At 39.0% G+C, this 26,781-nt stretch overlaps 1 protein-coding gene across 3 annotated transcripts in view; it reads left to right on the top strand.

The window, feature by feature from the left end:
- Positions 1-26,781, top strand: part of IL7 (interleukin 7) — a 56,932-nt gene that overhangs the window by 4,813 nt on the left and 25,338 nt on the right. For all 3 annotated transcript variants that reach the window (XM_070391963.1, XM_070391962.1, XM_070391960.1), the window contains exon 2: positions 3,145-3,278. In XM_070391963.1, coding sequence (XP_070248064.1) covers positions 3,145-3,278 — 134 coding nt within the window. The remainder of the gene's footprint in view (positions 1-3,144; positions 3,279-26,781) is intronic.

Raw genomic sequence — 26,781 nt, forward strand, 5'->3', positions numbered from 1 at the left:
GACAGTCAATTAACACTTATTGGTCTTAAAGGCTGATGAAAAATTGAATTGGATGGAGTGTAGGAACTAATTTATTTATGTTCACTTTGACCTCATAACTTAAGTAGCTGAGGATTGAATGTATTATTTGGCTTACATTAAAACCATCAAGAATTTTTTAGACAGCCATCATTTTGGTTTAACCAGATTCCCCACTGAAAACAAATTCTCCAGTTTCAATCCCTTCAGGAGATCTAAAGAAAATTCCACAAGCCCCAGCTCGCCTTGCATTATTCCTCATGGTTTATCTTTTCTGTAACCTAATGAAAATGGCAAGATTGGGGGAAGTGTGGGTTTCTGTATAGTCTGAAACAAAATAAGAGTTCTTTTCTTACTGGGACGGTGTTAAAAGCAAGCTCAAACTAGGCGACATTCATATTACTATCTCCATGGTGTGGAGAAAAGACTTCAAGTCCAGACCAAAGTGCAAGTCATGAGGAGCTGTGGGTCCGAAGGCCCGGCTGTGTTTGCAGCATTGTCCAGGAGTCGATTTCAGATCTAAAGAGTTACTGCATCTCGATGGCCAGGTAGAGTATGAGAATTTCGGGTGCTTGAGAATTGTAAGGGACATGGAGGGACCATTTAGTCTAAAGTTTTCGTTTTACAAATCAGGGGAGTGACGCTTAAAAGATGTTCTGTGGTTCATTCAGGCAACAACTCAACATCACACCAAGACAAAAGCCCCATCTCCACTCCGCAAACCCTCACGCTCTGCTTTTTCCTTGTCTGTCTGGGGCTAAATTATTTAACAACAGTGGCAACAAAAGACACTCTTTACTGACAAGTCAAATTATGTTTTAAATTTTGAAATTAGTTGCGATACACAAAAGAAGACTGAATTTTCCACCAGGTCGTATTCGAAAGCATTGATCAGATGCCTTTCAATGAATAAATAGGCTGATGGGAATTGGGAAGCACCAATTACTGAAAGTTGGGGACACAACAGTTGGTGCTCTATGTAGAATATAAAACAACCTCCTTTGAAATAGCATGTATGTATAGCAGTAAAAATGCCTCTTTTCATGCTGGTTCTTCATACTTTATTGCATTTATCTCCCTTAAAGGTCATTTCAAGTTCTGTGCTCTATAACTTTCCCTTTATCATCTACTCCTCCCAGCGTGCACCACGTGGGCATCTGCAAGGTGACAGAGAAAAGGTCATCTCTCTACTATGCAGAGAAGTCTGATTACAAAGTTAGGACCTGTCAATCATTAGTTGATCATGCTTGAGAATCTTCAGCATGAAGGAACAGGAGTAGAAGAAAGCAGCAGAACTGGAGACTATTACCTGGGTTTGCATTCGGACCAGTGTGCTTGCATGTTATCAAAAGATTGTGGCCATTTCTGATCAAATCCTGGTGAGGCAGCAAGGCCAGGTTAAAATCCAGACCTGGCAGTTACTACCTACATTTCAGAAAAAGATGAACTTGCAGAACTCTTTTGGTCTTTGGAACTAGTATGTATATGATACTTAATGCTTGGCACATGGTAGGTATTCAGTGAAAGGTAACTGGTGTCATCTTTATTATTCACCTCCTAAGTGAATTATCGCTTGTCGTGTATATAGATATTTCTTGGCAGAGCAATGAACGGAAGCCATGTCTCATTTTGTTTCTCTTGCCTTGTCAAGAGTCAGTGACATAAGAGGATGAGATTCATGGAGGATTCATGTTTGTTCCCAGATCTGCTGCCCAGCCTACTGCCTGCCTCTATGTGTAAAATATGGGTCATTAATAGCACATAATTTACTGGGGAGTGCTACCGATTCTTATATGATGGACAATGATAGCATGGAGGACAATGTTATTGGAAACTTTTGTGATTTGTCTTTAGGTCTTTGTCACGATATCACTACCTTGTGCTCTTAGGGATGATATTATTTGTCATCTTAATCAGAGAAGGCACAGGTGTGAAATGTCTTGCACTCAGCAAGTGCAGTGGAAGTTCATTTGGGAAATTCACAGGAAAGATGTTGTCAACATAACCCAAGAGTTTCCAGAAAGATGCAGAGGAGATACCCTGACAGGCTTATGAAGAATTAAGTCCCTATATAAGCAAATTTTCATGCCTCAGGGAGCCACAGACTTTCTGTTCAGTCTATTACTATTGCCCCAAATGATTCATTTATAATTTCATTCAGTTTTATTAGATAACTAGAGGACTGGTGCACGAAATTCGTGCAAGAGTAGGCTTTCCACCCCCCGGCTGCCGATACTGGCTTCCCTCTGGCACCCGGGACCTGGGCTTCCCTCACAGCCCCGGCTTCATCCAGAAGGTTGTCTGGAAGGATGTCCGGTCTAATTAGCATATTATGCTTTTATTAATATAGATTCTTTTTTATTAGATAATTGCCCCCAATTAGGAAGGCTTATAAAAGACAGATAGAAATCATTAGTTAACAGGGTGTGAACTTATTTATTGGGCTTTTCTAACATATCAAGAAGCTAAACAGATCAGTGTTTGAAGAGAATAGGGGTTTGGGGTACTTAGAAACAGAAGCTACTGAAAAGATAAGGAGTCTCGAAATATAATGTCAATGTTGCCACAGTTCTGGGAAGAGTAAACCATCACTAAAAAGCAAAAATATAATCACAAAGTCGTAGCGTGGGATCAACCTGTGACGCCACCTCAGGAAGCTGCTGGACGCTTGGACAACCATCGGGTTTCCATACACAGTCACATGCCATAGATCATAAAGTGTCAAAAATGTGTAACTTTTTCACTTGTCCTTAGGTTACCTGTTCACCTATAGCTGCCTTTCCCTGTGGGGATGTTCAACATAAGTTGAAATTGGATAAACTGAATTCATACCCTGGAGTGTTTTCCAGAAGCAAAGAGACCCTGCTGGCACCCACCACTGCTCTGCACTTTCCCAAACAGTAATTGCTCAGTTAAAACAGGAAAGAAACTCAGACACTGAAAGTCTGTCCTGCTTTGGTTGTTACTTGGTATTGAGTTTCAGAGTTCCTCCCACTCTATCCAAAACTAGAGATGCATGTTTACAAGGGTTAGAAATATGTGGCCAGGCTCATTGAAAGGCCACCATCAAATCAGATCACGTGACATAACATTTACTAGCTCGTTCTTATGTACTGTTGTCTTCAGTTTCTTTCAGGTATATCTTTGGAATTCCTCCCCTGATCCTCGTTCTGTTGCCAGTCGCGTCATCTGATTGTGAGATCGAAGGTAAAAGTGGAGAAGAGTACCAGCATGTCATCATGGTCAGCCTCAATGACCTGGTAGGTGCTTCTTCTCACATTCTAACTCATTGGGAAAATGTGATAGATACTGTCGCTATGCAGTTTTATATAGTCAAGCATCCATTTGTAATTATTGAAAGTGAAATAACTAAGGGATGAAATTCAGTGAGCTACTAATTATATATTTTCATAGCTGGCAATCATTACATCCTTTAAAAATAATTCTTTCCTAGACCTTCAGACTCCCACAACTGCCCACGTCAGCCCTTCTGCCCTTCACCATCAAATTTCTCATGAGCATAATGTAACATCACTGTCTGCATTTCCTCACCTCCCATTAACAGCCAGTCTCTGTGGAACCATTATATCAGGAGAGGGAAAATAACAGAACAGAACATTGAAAAGGTATCATGGAGAGAGATACATAGCTATTTTATTTTTATCTGAATATGTGAACATATATACCAGTATAGTATGTATTTTATATAATTTGCTATGAGTAAATTTTTCTATTTACCATGGACAATTTTTTATAATAGATTTTATTTTAGAACAGTTATGAGTTTACAGGAAAGATGAGCAGGAAGTAAAGAATTCCCAGATGCCCATTGTCCCTCTGCACAAGGTTCCCCATTATTTACATCTTGTATTTGTGTGGTACATTTGTTACAATTGATTGAACCAATCTTGATACATTATTATTCATTAAAGCTGATAATTGACATTAGGTTTTGCTCCTTGTGTTGTATATCCCGTGGGTTTTCACACATGCAAAATGTCATGTGTCCACCACTACAGTGTTATACGGGATGGTTCCACTGCCCCTGACATCCCCTGTGCAGCGCTGCTTCGTCCCTCATGCCCTTCTCTTGAACCTAAGGCAACCCCGGAGCTGCTTGCGGTCTCTGTAATTTTGCCTTTCTGGAATGTCCTGTAGTTGGAGTCATGCCCTGTGTAGCTGTTTTAGATTGGATCCTTTCATTAGCAATATGTAGTTAAGGTTCCCCCATGGCTTATTGTGGCTTGATGCCTCATCCATTTTATTGTCGAATAAAATTCCATTGAATGGATGCACCTCCGTTTGTTTTTCTATTCACTGCTAGGACTTATCTTGTTTGCTCCCAATTTTTGGCTCTTATGAATAAACCTTCTATAGACATTCATGTTTAGTGCTTTGTACAGACAGACAAAGTGAGTTTTCAAATCATTTGGGTAAATAGCCAGGAGAGCAATTACTGTATTTTGTAGAAAGACCATGTGGAGCTTTGGGTAGTATAGACATTTTAATAATGTTGATTCTACTAATCCAGAAACATGGTATATTCTCTACTTGTTCCTCTATCTCCCTTTCAACATCCTGTAGTTTTCTAAGTATAAGTCTTTTACCTCCTTGGTTAAATTTATTCCTAAATACCTTAATTTTTTGTTGCAATGGTAAATGGGATTGTTTTTCAGTTTCTCTATCTGAGAGTTCATTATTGGTATGTCATCAATATCTGTGTGTTAATTTTGTATCCTGCTACATTGCCGAATACATTTATTAAATCTAGGCATTTTTTGATGGAGTGTTTAGAGTTTTCTATTTTGCAATATCAAGTCATCTGCAAATAATGAGAGTTTTACTTCCTCCCTTCCAATTTGGCTGCCTTTTATTTCTTCTTCTTGTCTGATCGCTGTGGCTAGGACTTCCAATACTATATTGAATAAGAGTGGTGAAAGCAGACAACCCTGTCTTGTTCCTGTTCTTAGGGAACATGGTTTTCATTTTTGCCCATTGAGTATGATATTGGCTGCAGGTTTGTCATATATGGCCTTTATTATGTTTAGGTATGATCTCTCTATTCCCACTTTGCTGAGAGTTGTATCAAAAAAGGGTGTTGGATTTTGTCGAATACTTTTTCTTCATTAATTGATGTGATCATGTGATTTTTGTCTTCCAATTTGTTTATGTAATGTATCACATTTATTGATTTGTGAATATTGTACCAGCCTTGCATCCTGGAATAAATCCCACTTGGTCGTGGTGTATGATCTTTTTAATGTATTGTTGGATCTGATTTGCTAATATGTTGTTGATGATTTTAGCATCTATGTTCATCAGGGATATTGGCTTATAATTCTCTTTCTTTGTAGTGTCTTTATCTGGTTTTGGAAAATTGGATAATGCTGGCCTCATAAAAGGAACTTGGAAGTGGCCCAGCTATTATGGCTCAGTGGTTGAGCATTGACCTATGAACCAGGAAGTCACAGTTTGATTCCAGTCAGGGCACATGCCCAGAGTGTGGGCTTGATCCCCAGTGTTGTGTGTGCAAGAGGCAGCCGACCAATGATTCCCTCTCATCATTGATGTTTCTATCTCTCTATCTCTCTCCCTTCCTCTCTGAAATCAATAAAAATATATTTTTTTTAAAAAAGATGGAAGTATGAAGCCATCTAACCAGGGAGGTTTTTTATTACTACTTCAATTTCATCTGTTGTGATTGGCCTATTCAAGTTTTCTGATTCTTACTGATTCAGTTTTGGAATATTGTATTTTTCTAGGAATTTGTCCATTTCATCCACATTGTCCAGTTTGTGGGCATCTAGTTGTTAATGGTATTTTCTTACAAACCTTTGTATTTCTATGAATCGGTTGTACTTCACCCATTTCATTTTTTTATTTTGTTTATTTGGATCCTCTCGCTTTGTTTCTTGATGAGTCTGGCTAAAGGTTCATCAATCTTCCTTATCTTTTCAAAGAACCAGCTCTTGGTTTCATTGATCTTTTATATATTTTTTTAGTCTCTACCTTGCAAACCCATCAGGACCTGGTGCTTTCTGCTTTGAAAGGCTTTTAATTATTGATTCTATTCATTTAGTAGACATAGGCCAATTCAGATCATCTACTTCTTCATACATGAATTTTGGTGACACATGATTCTTGAATCTTAAAATACATGTAGGTGTTACCAAAAGCAGCAGAACAGGTTGGAGAGAGGGTCCCTCATCAGGGAGAGGATGGGTCACCTTGAAAAGGAATGTAAATAAGAAGCCAATAGGTTTGGTGTGGTTGGACTGTGGGATGCAAGGTGAGAACCAAGCCCTCACAGGAAGCCCAGACCACTCAGTGCTGTGTCCACCATACAAAGGAGTCTAAGCACCAGGAAACCACGGAGGACTTTAGGGGGAAGGCATTAGATGTCAATGCCATTCTCCTAATGGCTTTTATTGATATTCCTATTACTTGGTAAAGGCTCATTATGTATTAAATATAGAATAGAAATATTTGTCCTTTGTATTCACTGCTGTACCAGGAAGGACTAGAACTCTCAATAAATAATTGATGAATGAATGAATGGAAAATGTAATAACACATCATATTTTGTTTACAACTTTTTGTCTGGCAACCATGTAGATAATTTGTGGGGTAGGATGGGAAGCAAGGAGACAGGAGGAAATACTTCATTAATTTAGGTGAACATTGTTGAAGGGTGTAAACCAAGGTAGTGATTCACAATTTTAGGTACTTCCCAATAAACTGAAAGGTTTTTCAAGATACAAGTTACTGGGACTCACCTCCAGAGATTCCTGTTTTTAAAGAATTTCAATGATGTGTGAGGCCCACTGGATAATTTCATATATGACCCTCCTTATTTGAAAATAATTTATGAATCAAAGGAAAAAATTAGAATAGTCCCCTGATTTTAGTTTAACACCTAAATTCTGCTGCATCAGATCTACAAAGCCAGACCTGTGGGTATGAGCTGATATGGGTTTCCTTATTTGTTTTTCAGTGGTCAGCTCAAACACAGTAACAAAATAGAATAAACTGGACCATAAATTCAATTAGCTTTTTCAATAAATCCTCACCTGAGGATATGTTTTACTGATTTAAGAGAGAGAAGAAGTGGGGGGTGAGGGGAGAGGAGAGAGAGAGAGAAAGAGAAGAGAGAGAGAGAGAGAGAGAGAGAGAGAGAAAAGAAAACAGAGAAGAGTGAGAATAAGAAAGAAGAGAGAAGAGAGAAACATGGATCATTTGTCTCCCAACCAGGGATCGAACCTGCAACCTTTTGGTACAGGGGACAATGCTCAACTTAGTGAGCCACCCGGCCAGGGCAATTAGCTATTATTGTTAAGATACACATTTTATTTTAGAATCCATGATAGAACATTCATTTTCAGGATAAATAAAGCAATCTTCTGCCTCATGGAAAAATATATTTTCACTGGCTCCCTCAGTTAAATTGATTTACTGTGAACCAGCATCGCAGTGCAGTGTGAGGGATCAGAAGACCTAATTTGCTACTAGCTTTGTTCTTAGCAAGCATTGTGATTTTGGATACCTCATCTAACCTCTTTGGATTCTTCAGTCCCTTATAAAATATGGAAATTGAATTATCCCGGAGATCTTTCATAGTGCTCAAATTTTTTGAGACATGCAAAAAAGTCACCTTTTCTTTTCTTCTTTTCTCCTTCTTTCCCTTCCTCTTTTTCTTTTGTCCTGATCATTTCCCTCCTTTCATAAATATTCATCAATCCCCTACTATGTGCAATGCTCTATGTCAAGTTCTTCCAAATAATAATAACAATAATATTATTAAGTGGTCTTCAATGAACATATAATCAAGGACTGAAGTGAAATTTATTCAGAAATAACTATCTTATAAAGCAACAGATAAGCCATACTTGGAAAGAAAAGACTATTCTTTACCCCATTGAATAGTATTGGTATCCTTTGACCATACATGTATGGGTTTATTTCTGGACTCTTCAATTCTATTCTAATATGTTTTTATTGCTATCAACTTGGAGTAAATTTTGAACTCAGGAAGTGAGAGTTTTTCTAGTTTGTTCCTTTTCAAACTTGTTTTGGCTATTTCAGGTCCCGTGCAATTCCATATGGATTTTAGAATCAGCTTGTCAATTTCTAAGAAGAAGTGAGTTGGGATTCTAATAGATTTTGTTGTACCTGTAGATCAATTTGGGGGGTACTGTCTTTTTGATAATGCATAATGATGGTTATGATCTATGAATACAGGATGGTTCTGGTTTTTTTTAGATCTTTAATTTCTTTCAATGAAGTTTTGTAGTTTTCAGACTGTAAGCTTTGAATTTCTTTTGTTAAAATTATTCTTAAGCATTTTATGTGTCTTTGATGCTATTGTAAGTAGGATTGCTTTCTCAATTTTATTTGAAATTTATGATTCTTAACTCTTACTCCTTGCATACTTACCTAAGTTTGTATCTTATTTTCCCATACTAGTCTATAAGTATCTCAAGGACAGTTTGTGTTTGATTCATCTTTGTATCCCACAGAATGCTCAGTGCACCACCTTGCACCTGGTATTTTTCCATATAAACAAAGATATGAATTGTAATAATATATGATAAATAATATATGAATTGTAAATCAACTTCATATGTTAATGAGAACATGGAATTTGTTTCAAATAAGTTAGGAAATCTTTTTTCTAGAACATTTGTTTCTTTGAAAACTTGTCATGAATAAATATCAGGTACTTCTTTGATATCTGGTAGCAACTAGTTTGGGATGTTATACGTTATTTTATTCATAAAAAATTATTTTGCTTAAACATGACTCATATGATTGAATTATGGAACTCTTAGCATAACTGAGTCACCAGAATTGAGGCTGGTTAAAATATGAAGACCGCTAGAGAAGGCCAAACACTTTCTCAGGATGACTCAGTATAATACACATTCATTAAGGGCTGTCCTTTGTTCTAAGTTATGAAAATTAATATCTAATGACTAATAGGTTATAATTAGCTTTTACAATTTCTAATATCTTTAACTCTATCTCTATCTCTATCTCTGTTCTAGAGGCCCTCAGAGATTCAACTTCTGTCTTCACCTCTCACATGAACTTTAGAACCATTTAGTTCAAATATCAATTATAAATCTCTGCCCTGATGTACTGTGGCACATCATACGCAATAGAGAACTAATTATCATCACTTTTATCTTGTTCCTGTTTCTGCATTCTCTGTCTTTGGTAATAGCATCTATATTTGTCCTGTCAATCAATCCTGAAATCCCAGCATTATCCTTGACACCCTTGTTCTTTCATCACCAAATCCTATAGATTAATGTATCATTGCAATGCCTGTATAAGTCATTCACTCTGTTGACTTCCACTGTTATAATCTTAGTTTAGTAGCGCATAGCCTTCCATAGGCCCCTGGGTGATCTCATTACCTCCAGTGTACATCTTCACCAGCATTTGAATTGTTTTTCCAAAATTCAAATCTAATACATAGTCTCTCTCTTTCACTCCTTTTGCAAAACTCTTTAATGCTTTAAAGTCTCTTTATCTTAAGAACATTTTAATGATGTACCTTCTCATCACTCCTGTTCAGCATCATTTGGGTAATCCTAGCTAATTCAGTATTACAAGAAAAGGAAATAAAATATATACAAATGAAATAAAATGTTTTTTGTTTACAGATGACATCATTGTCTTCATAAAAAATACAAAACAATCAACAAAAGAACTCCTGAACCTAATAAGCAATTATAGCAAGGTTGAAGGATACAAGATTAATATACAAAAGACAATTGCTTTTCTATTTTTCCAATTGGCATTTATATTAACATTAAAAAAGAGAAATGCTCAGGTATAAATATAAAAAAATATGTACAATATCTATATGTGAAAACCTACAAAAGAAATCAATGAAGAACTAAATACATAGAGAAATACTCCATGTTCAAGGATAGGAAGACTCAGTATTCAATGCAACTTGATCAATGCAATTCCAATAAAAGTCCAGAAGTTGTTCTATATATATCAACAACCTGATTTTAAAGTTTATGTGGAATGTTAAAAGACCCACAATAGCTTGCATAATATTGAAAAGCACCAGAGTACTGACATGACCCAAACTCAAGTCTTACTATAAAACTAGAGTAATCAAAATAGTATGATATTAGTGAAAGAATAGACAAGTCAATGGAACAGAATAAATAGACCAACAGTAATATAGTCAACTGATCTTTGACAAAGGATCAAAGTCAATTCAATGGACAAAGGACAGTCTTTTCAACAAATAATGCTGGAACAGCTGAACATCCACACAAAAAAAAAATACACCTTTTACCTTTCATAAGAATTGACTCAAAATGGATCCTAGACCTAAACATAAACTACAGAACTCATAGAAAAGAGCATAGTAAAAAGTGATGGAAAAAATATTTTTTAAATGGTTAAAGGCAAATTTTATGTATATATTTATCACAATTTATTTTTTTTATTTTTTTTATATATTTTATTTTATTTTTTACAGAGAGGAAGGGAGAGAGATAGAGAGCTAGAAACATCGATGAGAGAGAAACATCGATCAGCCGCCTCCTGCACATCTCCCACTGGGGATGTGCCCGTAACCCAGGTACATGCCCTTGACCGGAATTGAACCCGGGACCCCTCAGTCCGCAGGCCGACGCTCTATCCACTGAGCCAAGCTGGTTTCGGCTATATTTATCACAATTTAAAAAATTAACATAGTGTAGCAAAAACCATTGAGTCGTGCACTTTAGGTGAATTGGATGTGGATTATATTTCAGTAAAACTACAGTGGGGCCTTGACTTACGAATTTAATTCGTTCAGAGACCGAGCTCATTAAGGAGCTTGTTAAGGAGCTCGTTAACTCAAATTACTCTATCAACTCAATGCAAAAAATCGGCCGAGAGACAGCTGGTATCTCAAAAAACTCGTTAGTCGGGACACTCATAAGTCAAGGCCCCACTGTAGTAAAGAAAAAAAAATCTAAGTGACCTTGGATTTGGTGATAACTTTTTAGCTACAACACCCAGTAATACAATCCATGAAAGAAAAAAATGAGGTTGGACTTCATTAAAATTAAAACTCTGTTACAATAATAAAAAGACAAGCCACCGAATAGGGGGAAATATTTGCAAAAGATATGATAAAGGAATTGCTTTCAAAATATCCAAAGAACTGTTAAAATTCACCAATAACAAAAGAAACAATCCAATTTAAAAATGGGCAAAATACCAGAACAAACACCATACCATTCTATTCAGTGGAATGTAACTGGTGATAAAAAGAAAGGAGCTACCAAGCCACAAAGGACAGAGAGGAATCTAAATGTATATGGTGTGAAAGAATCCAGTCTTAAAGGGCTTATACTGCATGATTCCACCGATGACCTTTCAGAAATGGCAACTGTGGAGCCATTAAAGAGATCAGTGGTTGTCAGGGGTCAGAGAAGGGGGTGGGAGGAGGAAATGGGTGGTGTACAGTGTAAATTTAGAGCAATGAGATTATCTGTGACACTGTAAGGGTGAATACATGACACACACCTGTCAAAACCCAGAGAACTTTACAGCACAGTGAACCCTAATGTAAACAATGAACTTCAGTTATTAAAAATGTAACAATATTGAGTCATGAATTATAACAAAGGCACCACACATTAATGCAAGATAATGGTAGGGGAGACTGTGGATGGACAGATGTTCTTTTTTATGCAAACCTAAAAGTGTGTTAAAAATAGTCTATTTTAAAAAAGGAAAATCTATATACTGGTATATGAAAGCCTAAGCAACTGGCCAACCAGCCAACCATTCAACCGGCTGACAGGTAGCTATGACATACCCTGACCACCAGGGGGCAGACACTCAATGCAGGAGCGGAAACCACAGTCATGGAAACATGGGACAGACTGATGAATCTCAGAGGGAAGCGGGCAGGGGAGAAGGGCAGTAAGATATTAACCGAAGATCTTATATCAGCGGTTCTCAACCTGTGGGTCTCGACCCCTTTGGGGATCGAACAACCCTTTCACAGGGGTCACTTAAGACCATCGGAAAACACATATATAATTACATATTGTTTTTGTGATTAATCACCATGCTTTAATTATGTTCAATTTGTAACAATGAAATTGGGGGTCACCACAACATGAGGAACTGTATTAAAGGGTCGCGGCATTAGGAAGGTTGAGAACCACTGTCTTATATGCATACTAGGGTCCCTAGGCTTGGCCTGCAGGGATCTGGCCAAAACTGGCTCTCCGACATCCCCCGAGGGGTCCCAGATTGCAAGAAGGCACAGGCCAGGCCCAGGGACACCACCAGTGCATGAATCCGTGCACCAGGCCTCTAGTAAAATAATAAGTAACTAATTTTTTAAAAAAGAAGACCAATAGTACCTATTTTAAGACTATATAAATTCTCCACCTCCAACATCCTGTGGTATGGACAATTAGTTGCTAGGGATGAAATAATTACATTTCCATAGATATTTTCCTGGGAAGAATGACATTAAGAACCCAACCTGTTGTTTGGGTTTTTGAGATCCCATGATATTAGATTCTTTCTTTCTAATTTTTCTTTTATTTTAGAGAGGAGGAAGAGAGAGAGAGACCCAGACAGAGATCTGAGGACCCCACCACTGCAGATCTCCTTGGAGACAATGTTGGGCATATAGGAGTGAATTAAATAATTATAATTTTGGTACGTCAGGCCTGTGTATGGTTGGAGCTGGTACAACATCTGGACCAACATAAACATCCGACTATGTTGCATGGGTTTTCTGTGTTGGTAGCTTGTAGCTGCAACAGAAATCAAGAGCAGGAAGAAAAAGCATAAGCCAAAAGCTGTGGATGGATGAAATAGTCCTGTTTTTCCTATGTGGCAAATGGAAGGAAATATCTTCTGTTTGCACTGATTAAACTCTCTATATTCTCACACAATTCACACGCCTGAAAAGAAAGATTTCTGTGGATCTAGCAAGTCAGGATAGAACTAGTTTAATTGGAAAAATTGAAAAGACATGAAATTTGAGTATTCTCAATCTGCTGAGGGGTTCATACCTGCTCTGCAAAGTATGATGATCTCATTACAAAGAAATGATATAATGTAGATTCTAACCTTCATAAGGGACTTTAACAGACCAAGTTAGATGATGACACAGAGAGTCTAATGGTACATGTACCACTGTCATTCATGACTTAAAATGTGCTGCTGGGGTAAGTTGAAAGATGGAAGCACATTAAAATAAACTAAAACCTCGCAAAAGTATCAAATAGAGCATCATGCCATGGCCAGTGTGACTCAGTAGGGTGTCATCCTGTGCGCACCCTCGTTTTGAGTTCGATCCCCAGTTGTGGTGTATACGGGAAGCAACCAATCCATGCTTCTCTCTCTCCTTCTTGCTTCTTCTCTTTCTAAAAATCAATAATAAAAACCAGTTTAAAATAGCACAGCAGACTAAGGAAAAGACACTTCTTTGCACACACACACACAAAAGTCATTGAAAGTGGCAGGCTAAGAATGAAAAAAATCTTTCAAGAACCCGCATGACTGACTAGCATCCTAAAACAACACGCCTCCCAATATAGTAAAATATGATGTCCTGGGCTGAGTGGTGGCGCCCCAGGTGATATGCACATGCACCTGGAAGCTGTGAATGTGACCTGGCGTGGGGGAAGGGTCTTTGCAGATATAATTAAGACTTTTCAGGTGAGAACATACTGGATTGGGTGAGTCCTAAACCCAACAAGTGTCCTTGGAAGTGAAGAGCAGAGAAGAGCAAAGGGCCACGTGAAGGCAGAGGCAGGGGTTGGAGTTCCGCAGCCACAAGCGAAGGGACACTGAGGATTGCCAGCGCCTCCACAGGCCAGGAGAGAGACATGGGTCCCTCTCAGCATTCTGATTTCAGACTCAGCCTCCAGAACTGTGAATGAATAAAGTTTCTGTTGTTTTAAGCAGCCCGGTTTGTGGGAATTTCCTATGGAAGCCATAGAAAACGCATACAGCTGGTGACAAAGATCTCACGAATGCTTTACCTTGGAAATGTCTGCTGGGGAAAAGGGGAGCGATGTGGGCAGATGACCCCCGGAATATCACAGTCCTCCTCCAAAGCAAGGACACGTCACCGTCACCTGGAAGTGACCACTCTCTTCTCCCCAAGGAAGGCCGTTCGCCAAACCCCACAATGGACTTGGGAAAAATAAATTGTTAAACTAAGAGCACAGCCCTTGTTCCCCAACACAACTGACTATGACTGTGCCTGCTTCCCTCCCCCGCCACAGTGCCACCTCCACACCCCAGCCACCGGCCCTGTGTCCCCAGGCTTCATGAGAGCAGAAAGAATAGATAGCACCCTGGCCTCGCTGAGACAGGACAGTGAGGGGGCATGGTCCCCGCAGCTGGAGAGAAACAGAAGAGGCTTTTCTAAGCAGGGACAGCGGGATGAGAGCTGGAGCCAAGCCCAATTGCAGTCTGCGAGTGAAGGAGACCCCCTCAGCCTCCCTTTCCTAGGTGCCTCTCATTAAAGACGGGGCTCACTCAGACCTGCCGGGTTTCTCTTGACTCTGGGCATTTCCCTTTGAGGACAATGGGGTTTCTCCTACCCCCACCCTTTAATAGCTACTTTGTGAGAATTTCTATATTGATAATTTTTAAACTGGTTTTGAACCCAGCTCTGTGTCAGCATTAGATTTGGCAATATTGTAAGTTTTACAGAACTTGCCTTCTTTGCCGGGTGCATATCAAGGTCAATCTCAACCAGGTAACCAAGCAAGATGTGTGGATCTTGTAGAACGTAATGGCAACATGTGTGTGTCAGGCGTTTTCAATGAATGGTGATCGGTTATTAATTCAATGACCATCACTGGTGTTGAGGACTATGAGGTTAGAAGTGCAGTTTGTGGAGATAAAGGGTTTCTGTGCACCGTGAAGGCCACAGATATGTTTTCGTTTGACTGTAAATAATTTATAGTGAACATGCTTAGGTTATGACGCAATGGGCCCTGGGTGAATGTTTAGCCTGAGTGTGCCGCTTGGTTAGCTCTGTGACGATGAATAAATTACTTAAGCTTTTTACACTTTAGTTTCCTTATTTCTAAAAATGGGGATAGTGTAAGGATTAAATGAACTAGTAGACACAAAACTCATGAAACAATGCCTGCAATTTAGTGAGCATTCAAGAAGTGATGATTTTTATGATAATTTTCATGTTGGAAATAATATGTCTGCAATATTACCTCCTAAATTTCCCATTTCACATCCTTAAAAACAAAAGCAAATCAAAACCTATACTATTTTTGAATGGCTATACATTGCTTGATTCGTGAGAGTGAAATTATTTTTAAATGTGAACATATACAAGATGATTTTGCATTTGTAGAACTTAGAAGTAGATCATCAGTAACTGTGGATTTCAGATTTTTATCTGTGAATTTTTCCAAATAAACCCTACCCCAAACTCCAGGGAGGCCTTCGGCCTTGGCCACTCTGCATCACCTGCTGCGCATTTCTCACCGGCCCTGTGAAAACTACCGCTCCAGTTCCCTGCACTCATTTCGCAGACGGGAGATTAAGGAGAGGCTACACCCACAGCACAGTGCCACAGGGAGGTCTCCTGGTCGGGGAATGTTTGGGTCCGAATCCCAGCTTCGACACTTTGGCATGGAGGCGTTGGGCAGTCAATTAACTGCTGTCGGACCTTAAAATTCATTATTCAGAAAATTAGACTTTTCGCTCACATAATCTCAGAGGCCCATTCCTGCTGAAAAGTTATTTAATGCCAATAATGGAAATGTTAGGACACACTTACCCACACCTCTATTTCAATGTTCTTTCCATTGCACAGATGTAGGATTCCAATCTACTTAGAATACACAGAGAATGGATGCCCTGTGGGAAACTTCTGTGGAACTCTCATAACACATTCCTACACACCAAGAGGAAGATGCGCTTACTCTTTCATCTGTGGCACCATCCTGACTACAGGCGCCTGTGTTACCAGGATTCTAACTCTTAGTGTCTTTGTTTGACATGAACATTGATATTTAGGAAAATCTGCCAATTACTGAATCATGCATTTCTGGAATACCATTTCTTATCCCCATGCATATATAACCACACCTTGATTAACACAAGTGAATAAAAAACCGAGTTGTATATCTAGGGTGTGTTGGTGAAGCTGGGAAGGCCTGCCATGAATAGAAATTACATATTCACCACCAGAAAAAGGCCACCAGGTATACAGAACTTTACACAAGCTAAAGAATGGGTTGAACAGCAAGATTTAGTCATCACTTCTGTGGTATCCTCCTTCGTACTCTATTCATAACACTGTAGGTGTTTCTGATGCTTTCTGTGGATTGATCTTTTTTAAATTGAGCCTCATCAGAGAAATTCTACAGATGTCGTTTCACAAGTGGAACTTCACACTCAAAAGTTTTCCTTTCCAGCTTTTCTGCATAAAACGCATTTTGGGGTACTTTTATGATATTATTTTGAAATGCCATATTTGATAATATAGGCATTTCCAATGTTATTTCTAGACTGGTATCCTTTGTTTTATTCCTGGAGTGTTCTCTACAGTAGATGGCCATCAGTTTCAATTGTTAAAGCATTTAACTTTCTGTTTCTGCTACCGTTTGTCCAATGAAGACATGCAACATATAACATGCTATTTGATGAGTGTAAGTTGAATGAGAAACAAATTGACAATAAACTTCATTTGAACGGCTCTACTTAGGCTACTCTTGGTCATAGGAAGGACTGCGGAATTAACAGATTGGCTTTGGTAGTCACAGAGCTTTGATTAATTCATTTACATTTGGAATGGATAGTGCTACTTAGTCACCTTGGAATTTTAGCATAAAATTTAATAGGAAACATGTTTTGGCTATTAAATCACTGTATTCAATATCTCCTGTTTTTTTAAGGTCAGAGCATAATTAATATATGTTTGTTGTCATAGAAAGAATAAGTGCTAATGCCAAGAGACTTTGCCTACTCCCTCCCCCCCCCATTGTTATCCTGAAAAGTGGGGCAGTAGACGAAGGGACGGCAGGAACACAGGGTTTGATAAATAAGGACGTGCTGTCTTAGTCTTTACAAATACATGCTATCTTCTCAAAGCCTGTCCATTGATGATGAATTCTCAGTAACAAAGAAATCCAAACTGCCAGACAGGATAAGCAGAGTTGAGTGCACAAATATCTATATGAAATTTTGTATGTGTTTTCTTTCTCCTGATATTTTGGGGGGAAATTTAGAACATGATTATAAGTTTGGAGTTGATTAATTGATCATTTTTTCACAGTGACTATTCCAAAATCAAGAAGCCTACTTACCTAACTATGTAGATCTCTCCAAATTGGAGTCAGTTCCTTTACTCAGCTGGACTTGCACCAGATATACAGTTCTAAGGAGACAGAAATCTTACAAACCGCCTTCCTTCGGATTCTTCTGTATTTCTCACCTGCTCTATATCTACCTCCTCACATTGTATTTCTCCATAGTTTATGTCTACTCACCCTCTAACTTGACTCTCCAGGCAAAGCAGATAAGCATCATGGTCAGCTATACAGATGAACACTTCCCCAACATGCAGTAATCATCACAAGGCAGAGATGAAACGACGCCACATCCCTGCCCGGCAACCTTCCACAGGTTACCCCTCATTGTCTGTGGAGCGTATGACTGACACCTTCTCTGGGCATTTGGGAAGCAGAGTCTGCCTCCAGTCTGCATTTCTAGCCTGATTACCACTCTGCATTGCCCTGACCCTCCCTACGCAACCCAGCTAGACTACTTGCTATTTCTCAAATGAGCTCACATTTTGTGCCTGTGTACTTTGTTCTGTGTTCTCTCATTTTGGAGTTTTCTTTCTCCCCTGACTCCCCAAATACTCACATGCTCACAGGGGGCCCAGCTGATATTTTATGCCTAAGACCTGTCAAAGGGAATCTTTCCTTTATAGCATTTTATCTTTACTATGAAGGCAGTCATCACTCCATTTTATGCATAAAGTATGAATGTGCACATACATCCCATAAAATTTCTAAGTAGACACACCATGAATAACCAAAGAAAGGGGATTGCAAATCATGTCATGTGGACAGGGTTCAAGATTTAGAAAAGAATATATTTTACCATATTTCTTTTGTCTTGAACTTATCAACTCAACCCTTCTATTAAACTCTGTTGATTGAAATTTTTTAAATCAAATTCACATTATTAAGATGGCAAGCTTGGTATAGTAGAAAAAGCATGGGTTTTGGAACTAGGCGAACCTGTTTGCATGCTTACCATGTGTATCATTCGTTTCCCCACTTGCTCTGTTTGTGAACCTGCTTTGTCTGGGATTCTGAGATATAATGGGGGTGGTGACTATTGCTGTGTGGAGAGAGCTATTTGTTCTTTCAGTCATTCCAGGAAAAGGACATTCCTGGGATAGGTGATGTGACAGATTGTTTTTTTAAGGAAGAGAAGCTCTGTCCTCTCTTTGGAGTTGGAAATAAGTTGCTCTAAATACCTCAGTGAGGAGAGGAGCTGTTTAATGCTCAAGGCACACTTCCTCGGAGCAGGTGAGGACTGGAAGGAGGCAGCCACAGGAAATGGGTGGACCTCATTCTCAGAACGAGGGCTGTTTTCAGAGCAGCCAGGATCCAGGGCAGCGGTTATGAAATCCTCAAGAAGGGATATTAGTACACTCTCGCTTACAAATAACAGAAAACAGAACAAAATGAATGTAAACATTACAGAGAACTTTCTGGCTTATATAACTGAAAGGTCCTGCCGTTGAGTGCTTTTGGTTGTGGTTTAGGACTTCAGTTCTATTTCCTTACAACTACTTTCACTCTGCATTTCTCCGTTGTCACTTGGCTTCAGGCTGTGGCTTTCCAGTAGCAACCAGAGTTTCTTGCTTCTCTCAAATCCAGAAAAATGGCCATTGTCTTGCTTATAACTAATCACCCAAGGACCTGGCTACACTGATTGGATTACCTAGGAAATAGCCCTTATGCCAGGGGAACATCAAGGATCTGATTGCTTTAGACCTTGGTTATTTGAGCCAATTGCTCTGGTAGAGAAGATGGGCTCATCTTTACTGACTTAGTATCTAAGTATTAGACCTCAAAGCCCAACTGAGAGATGGGAGTGGAATTACTCCCATAAAGCACACCTTACTGCTAACTAATGGAGAGGGGAGGACATGTAAGATGAAAGGAACACCACACCGCCCTTTGCGACAGGAATGTTTGGAGTCCCAGTGCCCAGAAAAATGCTTTGGACTTAATAAGGGCTCTGCTCCCTCTCCACAGCCAGAGTGGGGACACGGGTGGCTGTCCCTGGGGAAACAGCTTTACTCAGGAAATGGGTGCTATCATGAAGGTCATCATCTCTAGAGACAGACTTTGACAGCAAGTTCAGCAGATCAACTGGAAGAATTTGATTTTATTGAAGAGCACACATTAGATAATGCCGTGGGGAATTTCAAAAATAAAATGGTGCTTTGAGAGGACTTCATCTCCATCAGGCAGGAAACTAAGACTTTTGAAAACGTGCAATACCTGACTATTTAGTCAGGGGCACTGGCATTTTTCCCCTTAGATTGTCAACTAAAAATATGACAACAGCCAACACAACTATAGCCATCCAGTGTGAATGCCCTTTCTCGAACCATAAATACATGGTCATATAATAGAGTTGCATCTTATTGGTCATCTTGAATAGTAAGGTTGTCTTTCATTGGTTATTTCTTGGTACCAGAAATCCTTATATACAAGGATATGTACCTGATTTTTTTTTTTTAACTGTCACTTTGGAGCAAAAAGGGTAGGTAAGCCCTGGCCGACATGCTCAGTGGTTAGAGCATTGGCCTGGGCACCGAAGGGTCACTATTTAGATTCCTGGTCAAGGGTATGAACTTTGGTTACAGGTTTGATCCACAGCCCCGTTCAGGGCACATGTGGGAGACAACCAGTGGATGTGTCTGGTCTCACATAGATGTTTCTCTCTCTTTCCCCACCCCTCGCCCTCTTTCCCTCCCTCCCATCCTCTCTTCCTCTCTCTCTAAAAAAGCAATAGAAAATAATATCCTCAGGTGAGGGTTTTTTAAATGGGGTAATTACTATTATTATTTTTGTAAGTCAATCAAAATTATACCTATTTTTTGTCAGATATATATATTTTTTGGTGTGCCACAGAATTTTGGTCATTAGTTTATGTGTGCCATGAGATGGAAAAGTTTGTAAATCACTGGCTTGTTAATGTGTGTATAAAAACGAAGAGTGGCCCGGCCAGCATGGCTCAGTGGTTGACCTTTGACCTATGAACCAGGAGGTACCAGTTTGATTCTCGGTCAGAGCACATGCCTGGGACTTGCAGGAGGCAGCCAATCAATGCATCATTCTCATCAATGATGTTTCTATCTCTCTCTCCCTCTCCCTTCTTCTATGAAATCAATAAAAATATTTTTAAATAAAAATAAATAAAAACAAAGAGTGTCCCTGGGCAGGTGGTACAGTTGGTTGGAGCATCATCCTGTACACCAAAAGGTTGTGTGCTTGATTCCCAGTCAGGGCACATACCTAGGTTGTGGGTTCAATCCCCAATTGGGGTGCATATAGGAGGCAACCAATCAATGTTTCTCTCTCACATAGATGTTTCTCTCTCTCTCTCTCTCTCTCTTTCTCTCTCTCTCTCTCTCTCCCTCTCTCTCTCTCTCTCTCCTCTTCTCTGTCTAAAATCAATAAAAACATATCCTCTGGTGAGGATTAAAAAAAATAATAAAGAAGAGCGACTTTATGCCATAACCATTATGGACATACATGTAAAGTCTCCCAAAATGAAAACAAAGACTTAATATAACTACACAACTATAAATGTTATCTTTTTACCCATCTCTATCTCTCTCTGTCTCTCCTCTCTTTCTCCCTATCTCTGTCATGCACACACATATACATACTTATTAGTCTGTGTATTTGTGTATATATACAATTAAGAGAAGGCAATTGAACCACAAACAGAACCCAGAGAGGTAATCTATGAATAATAAATGATTCTGAAGGGAAAGTAACAAATGAAACAAAAGCCAAAATTCCAGAATTGAAGAGAGATATATTTTTTTATTTAAAAAAATTAAGATTGTTGATTATGAGCCAACAATAATAACAAGAGACAAACACTGGGATAAACCAAAGAGAAAATTTTCAAACAAGCATCCTTTCTGGAAGAATAGAAAGGAAGGGTTTCCAATAAAGGAAAATGAAACTGGGCTACTCTCCAAATTTTCACCAGTTTCTACCTCCAGCTGACCATTCTCTACTGAGATTTGTGATAACAAGAATATGAATATACAATCTTAGATCTGAGCAAATTTAATTGAATGTGCAAGAAAAGTAAAGATACACAGAGCTCAGTAAGGATACAAATTCCTTATCTAAAACAATAATGAAAACATGACTCTAAGGTGAGTCCAGCTGAACAACACATTAATAAATAAATGGTGATAAAAACGATTGTTGCCTGGCCAGCAATGCTCAGTAGTTAGAGCATTGGCCCTCAAACCGAAGGGTCCCAGGTTCCATTTTGGTCAAGGCCATGCACCTGAGTTGTAGGCTCCCCACCCTGGTTGGGGTGCTCCTGGGAGGCAACCAATTGCTGTGGCTCTCTCACATCGATGTTTCTCTCCTCTCTTCCTTTCCCCCTTCCTTCCACTCTCTCTAAAAAAAAAGATAAATAAATCAATGGAAAAAATATCCTCCAGTGAGGATTAATTAAACAAACAAAAAAGGACTATTATTAGTGAACTATTTAGTGATGTCTAGATAGTTATCGAAAATATAGGAATAAATCTGTTAGGGTTGCTGAAGGAGGAACACAAGAGGCCAAAAGGGGTAAAGAATTATAAATTTACTAGAGGCCCAGTGCACAAATTTGTGCACGGGTGGGGTCCAGCTGGCCTTCCCCGAATGGGGGTCCATCAGGCTGGGTCAGTGTGGGGGATGGACCATGGGTGGTTGGCCAGCCAGCCCTGCCCCTGATCAGGGTGCTGGGGACCAATCAGGGGTAGGGCCATCCAGGGGGAGGGACCATGGTTGGTTGGCCAGCTAGCCCCTCCCCTGATCAGGGTGTTGGGGGCAGTGTGTGTCATAGCCACCAGTCATTCTGGTCATTCTACCGGTCCAGTCGCTAGGCTTTTATATATGTAGATTAAGTCATCTGGATACCAGATGGGCTGAGCCCCAAAATGGTGTCAGCACCCAAAAAAGGGGAGTCAGAGATTTTTAAAGGACTCTTGGCTGGCTTTTTCTGGGTGGAGAATTATCTGTGCAGGTCTGTGTTCTGGAAAACTCCAGAGGGGAGAGATAATGGTTTTAGCAAGTTGAATATGGTCTAAGCAAGTGGAATGTCCATTGTGAAGTGTCCTAAAGGTCAGTTACCAGGAGAGGGGGTCTCAATTCAATTATTTGATCCGACCTAACAAAACCAATAACATGTTTCACCTAAAAACTAATAATATACAAAGCAAATGGTTACAGAAGGACTGAGAGAAAGTAAATCTGATGATAAATCCCTCTTCTTATATCAAAAGGACCAATAGATATGTTTACTGTTTATTTTGAGAGAGAATGTAATTATACATTTTTGGAAAACACTTCTAAAAGAATTTTCTTTTATATGCTAAAATTTATATGCCAACCAAAATTACAAAACAAATGAAAATGAACAAAAAGAAATAATAATGAATATTTTACACTATGGATTATTTTAAACTATGAAATTAAGGAAGACTAACTGTATAAAATAGGCATTATACTAGATATATACCTGAAATAAAACATCAAAAGTTTTAAAAATTCCTAATATAAAAGGTACAAACTGATCATTAAAAGACAAATAACCTAAGAAGGTGGGTAAGAACAGGCTATGCATATAAAGAAAATGCAAATTGTCACTTAACAGGAAATGATGCTCATCCTTAGCAGTCGTGGAAATGCAAATTTAAACGATAATGGGCCACAAATTATCCTACGTGGGGATTGGAAAAAATTTAAAGGTTGTTGACATCTGGTGCTGGCAAGGATGAGACAAAAACAGGTTCCTTTATTTGTCAGTGGAAGTGTGAATTGTTTTTAAAATAAATATACAATTTTCTTCAGCAAATCTCAATTATGGGAACCAATTCTAAAGAAATACAAGCATTACTATAAAAGAAGGTTATATACATATATGTATACACACAGAGAGAGACACACTCCTATCTTGACAGTAAGTCCTCACTTATGTCAGTGATAGGTTTCTGCAACTGCAGAGAAACAACCTACTAGGAAACTGATTCTATCATAAGCACATTGATATAAACAAGAGTTAAGTGCGTAGGGTATCTCATCAATGTTATGATAAAATTACGTTATACAAGCATCTGCTATACTACCTTGTCTGGGAAAAGTTACCTCTGGGTGGAATGCTGCCTTTCAAAGACATTTAGATGCTTAAGAAATCAGTCCTTGTGCGTGCAAGGCTAATCACAGGTACAGTAATTGATAGCGTGTTAATCTGTTGATTCCCTGCCTGTCTTTGTGAACAATCTTAGGAAGCAAGTCTTAAGAAAGAGTTTAATTTGAAAACTTTGTTTTCAAAGAGATAGGTGTGTTGATAATGTATAAATAATATAGGATATGATATATGTTATAGTATGGATAGTGTTACTATACAGTATATAAATAATGTAATATAAATTACGTATATATAATACATATTACACACATACACATCTCATCTGTGTGTGTGTGTGTGTGTGTGTGTGTGTGTGTATATATATGTATATATGAATATGGGTAGTGCTACTATAATTACTATAATCAAGGGGGAAATATATATGTATGTATTTTGAAGTTTTCATTTTAATGAATTTCAGATTATCAATTACTTATTTCATGAATCGTGCCTGTGGGATTTTATTTTAAAAGCTATCACCATACCAAGGTCATCTAGGTTTTCTCCTGTAACCTTCTATAAACCTTACTGTTTTGAGTTTTAGATTTAGGACTGTGATCCGTTTTAAGTTATTTTTTGTGATGGGTGTAAGGCGTGTGCCTACATTCCTTCTTTTGCAAGTGGATTTCCAGTTGTTCCAGCACCATTTGTTGAAGGGACTATCTTTGCTCCCTTGTATTGCCTTTGCTCCTTTGTCTAAGATCAGTTGACTCTATTTATGTGTGTTTACTTCTGCGCTTCTCTTCTGTTCTATTTTCTATTTGTCTATTCTTTTGCCGTTATCACACAGTCTTGATTATTGGAATTTTACAGTAAGTCTTGAGTTGGGTAGTGTTGGTGCTCTGACTTGAGCTTCTCTTTCAATACCGAGTTGACTATTTTGGATCTTTTGCTTCTCCATGTAAATTTTACAGTCAGTTTACTGATATCCACAAAATAACTTAGTGGGATTTTTATTGAGATTGTGATAAATTTCCAGATAGATTTGGGAGAACTAACTTCTTAACAACATTGTCTTCTTATCCATGAGCATGGAATATTTCTCCATTTATTTAGTTCTCCTTAGATCTTCATCAAGTTTTATAGTTTTCCTCATAAATATCCTGTATACGTTTGGTTAGATTTATATCTAAGTATTTTTGGTGGGGGATGGTGCAATGTTACTGCAAATTGTGTTGTCTTTTTCAGTTCAAATTCCACTTGTTCATTGTTGGTCTGTAGGAAAACAATTAACTTTTTTCTACTAACTTGTATACTGCAACCTTGTTAAAATCATGTATTAGTTCCAGGAGGTTTTTAATTTATTTTTTTAATTCTTTTGGATTGTGCAAATAGCTGATCATGTCATATAGTAAAAAAAAAAAGTCAGTTTTATTTCATCCGTCTTAGTTTGTATACCTTCTATTACCTTCTCTTTTCTTTTCTTTTTCTTTTTTTTAAATTAAATCTTTATTGTTCAGATTATTACAGTTGTTCCTCTTTTTTCCCCCATAGCTCCCCTCCACCCAGTTCCCACCCCACCCTCTGCCCTTACCCCCCTCCCCACTGTCCTCATCCATAGATGTATGATTTTTGTCCAGTCTCTTCCCGCAACCCCCACACTCCTTTCCCCCTGAGAATTGTCAGTCCACTCCCTTTCTATGCCCCTGATTCTATTATATTCCCTTATATATTCTATATACTCCCTTGTAGGTAACTAACTGTTTTTCTCTTGCTGCTTTTAAGATTCTCTCTTTGTCTTTTGCCCTTGGCATTTTAATTATGATGTATCTTGGTGTGGCCCTTTTTGGATTCCTTTTGTTTGGGGTTCTTTGTGCTTCCTGGACTTGTAAGTCTATTTCTTTCACCAGGTAGGGGAAGTTTTCTGTCATTATTTCTTCAAATAGGTTTTCAATATTTTGCTCTCTCTCTTCTTCTGGCACCCCCATAATTCGGATGTTGGTACGCTTAGCTGTCACAGAGGCTCCTTACACTATCTTCATATTTTTGGATTCTTTTTTCTTTTTGTTTTTCTGGTTGGGTGTTTTTTGCTTCTTCATATTTCAAATCTTTGACTTGATTCTTGTGATCCTCTAGTCTGCCGTTGGATCTCTGTATAATATTCTTTATTTCAGTCAGTGTATGCTTAATTTCTAGTTGGTCCTTTTTCATATCCTTGAGGGTCTCACTAGATTTGTTGAGGGTCTCACTAATTTTATTGGCGGTTTCTAGAAAATTCTTGAAAAACCTTATAACCGTGGTTTTGAACTCTATATCCAGTAGTTTGCTTTCTTCCATTTCTGTCATTTGTGATCTGTTTCTTTGTCTCCACATTTTTTATGCTTCCCTGTGTTGATAGAGTGCCTTTCTGTGCTAGGTGTCCTATAGGGCCCAGTGGCTCAGCCTCCCCAATTACTTGAGGTGTACACTCTTAGTGCACCCCTTTGTGGTCTTTGTGCACAGTCTTGTTGTAATTAAGCCTTGATTGTTGTAGGTATCACTGGGAGGAATTGACCACCAGGCCAATTGGCTGTGAGAATCAGCTGTGTCTACGGTGGGAGAACTTCTGTGCTGAAGACACCCTTATGGAGCAAGACTTGCTTCAGTGGGTCCTTGGTGCTCACTGAGTCTGCCCCTTAGTGTATCCCTTAAGGGTATAAGGAGTTTTAATCTGGATGGTCCCACTCTGACCACTGGGTACACTGGCTCTTGGATCTCTAAGGAGGTGCTAATTTAGCCTTTGCCTGAGGCTACCCAGCAGGAGCTACGGAGAGATCTGAAGCTTCCTCTTCTTTGTTTGGGGTTTGGAGGTGCCCAGATGAGGCCCAGCTGTGAAGCGATGCAAGCTGCTATGGGGCCTTGGGCCTTCTTTTGGATGTTCTGGGTCTCTCTGACCCAGCTCCAGTTTGCTAGGTAATTTTAGATTGCAAAGGGCCAGGCCATTCATATGCAAAAGCCTCTGCACACAGCTTGGGTGGGGCGGGGTCTCAGGGAATCAGCAGGGTGGAGCAAACAGCTATGGCTGATCCTCAGCCATGCCCTAAGAGGCCCCAGGTCTCAGTGTCCCATGGTAATCGCTGCAAGCACCTCTGAGAGAAACCGCTCTTGAGTTCTGTCCGATGCCAGACAGTCCAGTTCTCCCCATATGAGTCTGGGTCCCCAGAGACTCACCCAGAACTGGAGTTCAGAGCTGTCGGGAGCTTGTGTCTCCCTCTGGATTGAAAAGACAACCAGGTCATCAGTTGCCAGCCCTTTCCACATGCGCCTCCATACCTCTGCACTTTACTTCCGCACCTC

This window comes from Myotis yumanensis, unplaced genomic scaffold, assembly GCF_028538775.1.
Source record: "Myotis yumanensis isolate MYYU_CA2020_CCGP unplaced genomic scaffold, mMyoYum1.0.hap1 SCAF_15, whole genome shotgun sequence".
In the NCBI taxonomy this organism is placed as follows: Eukaryota; Metazoa; Chordata; class Mammalia; order Chiroptera; family Vespertilionidae; genus Myotis; species Myotis yumanensis.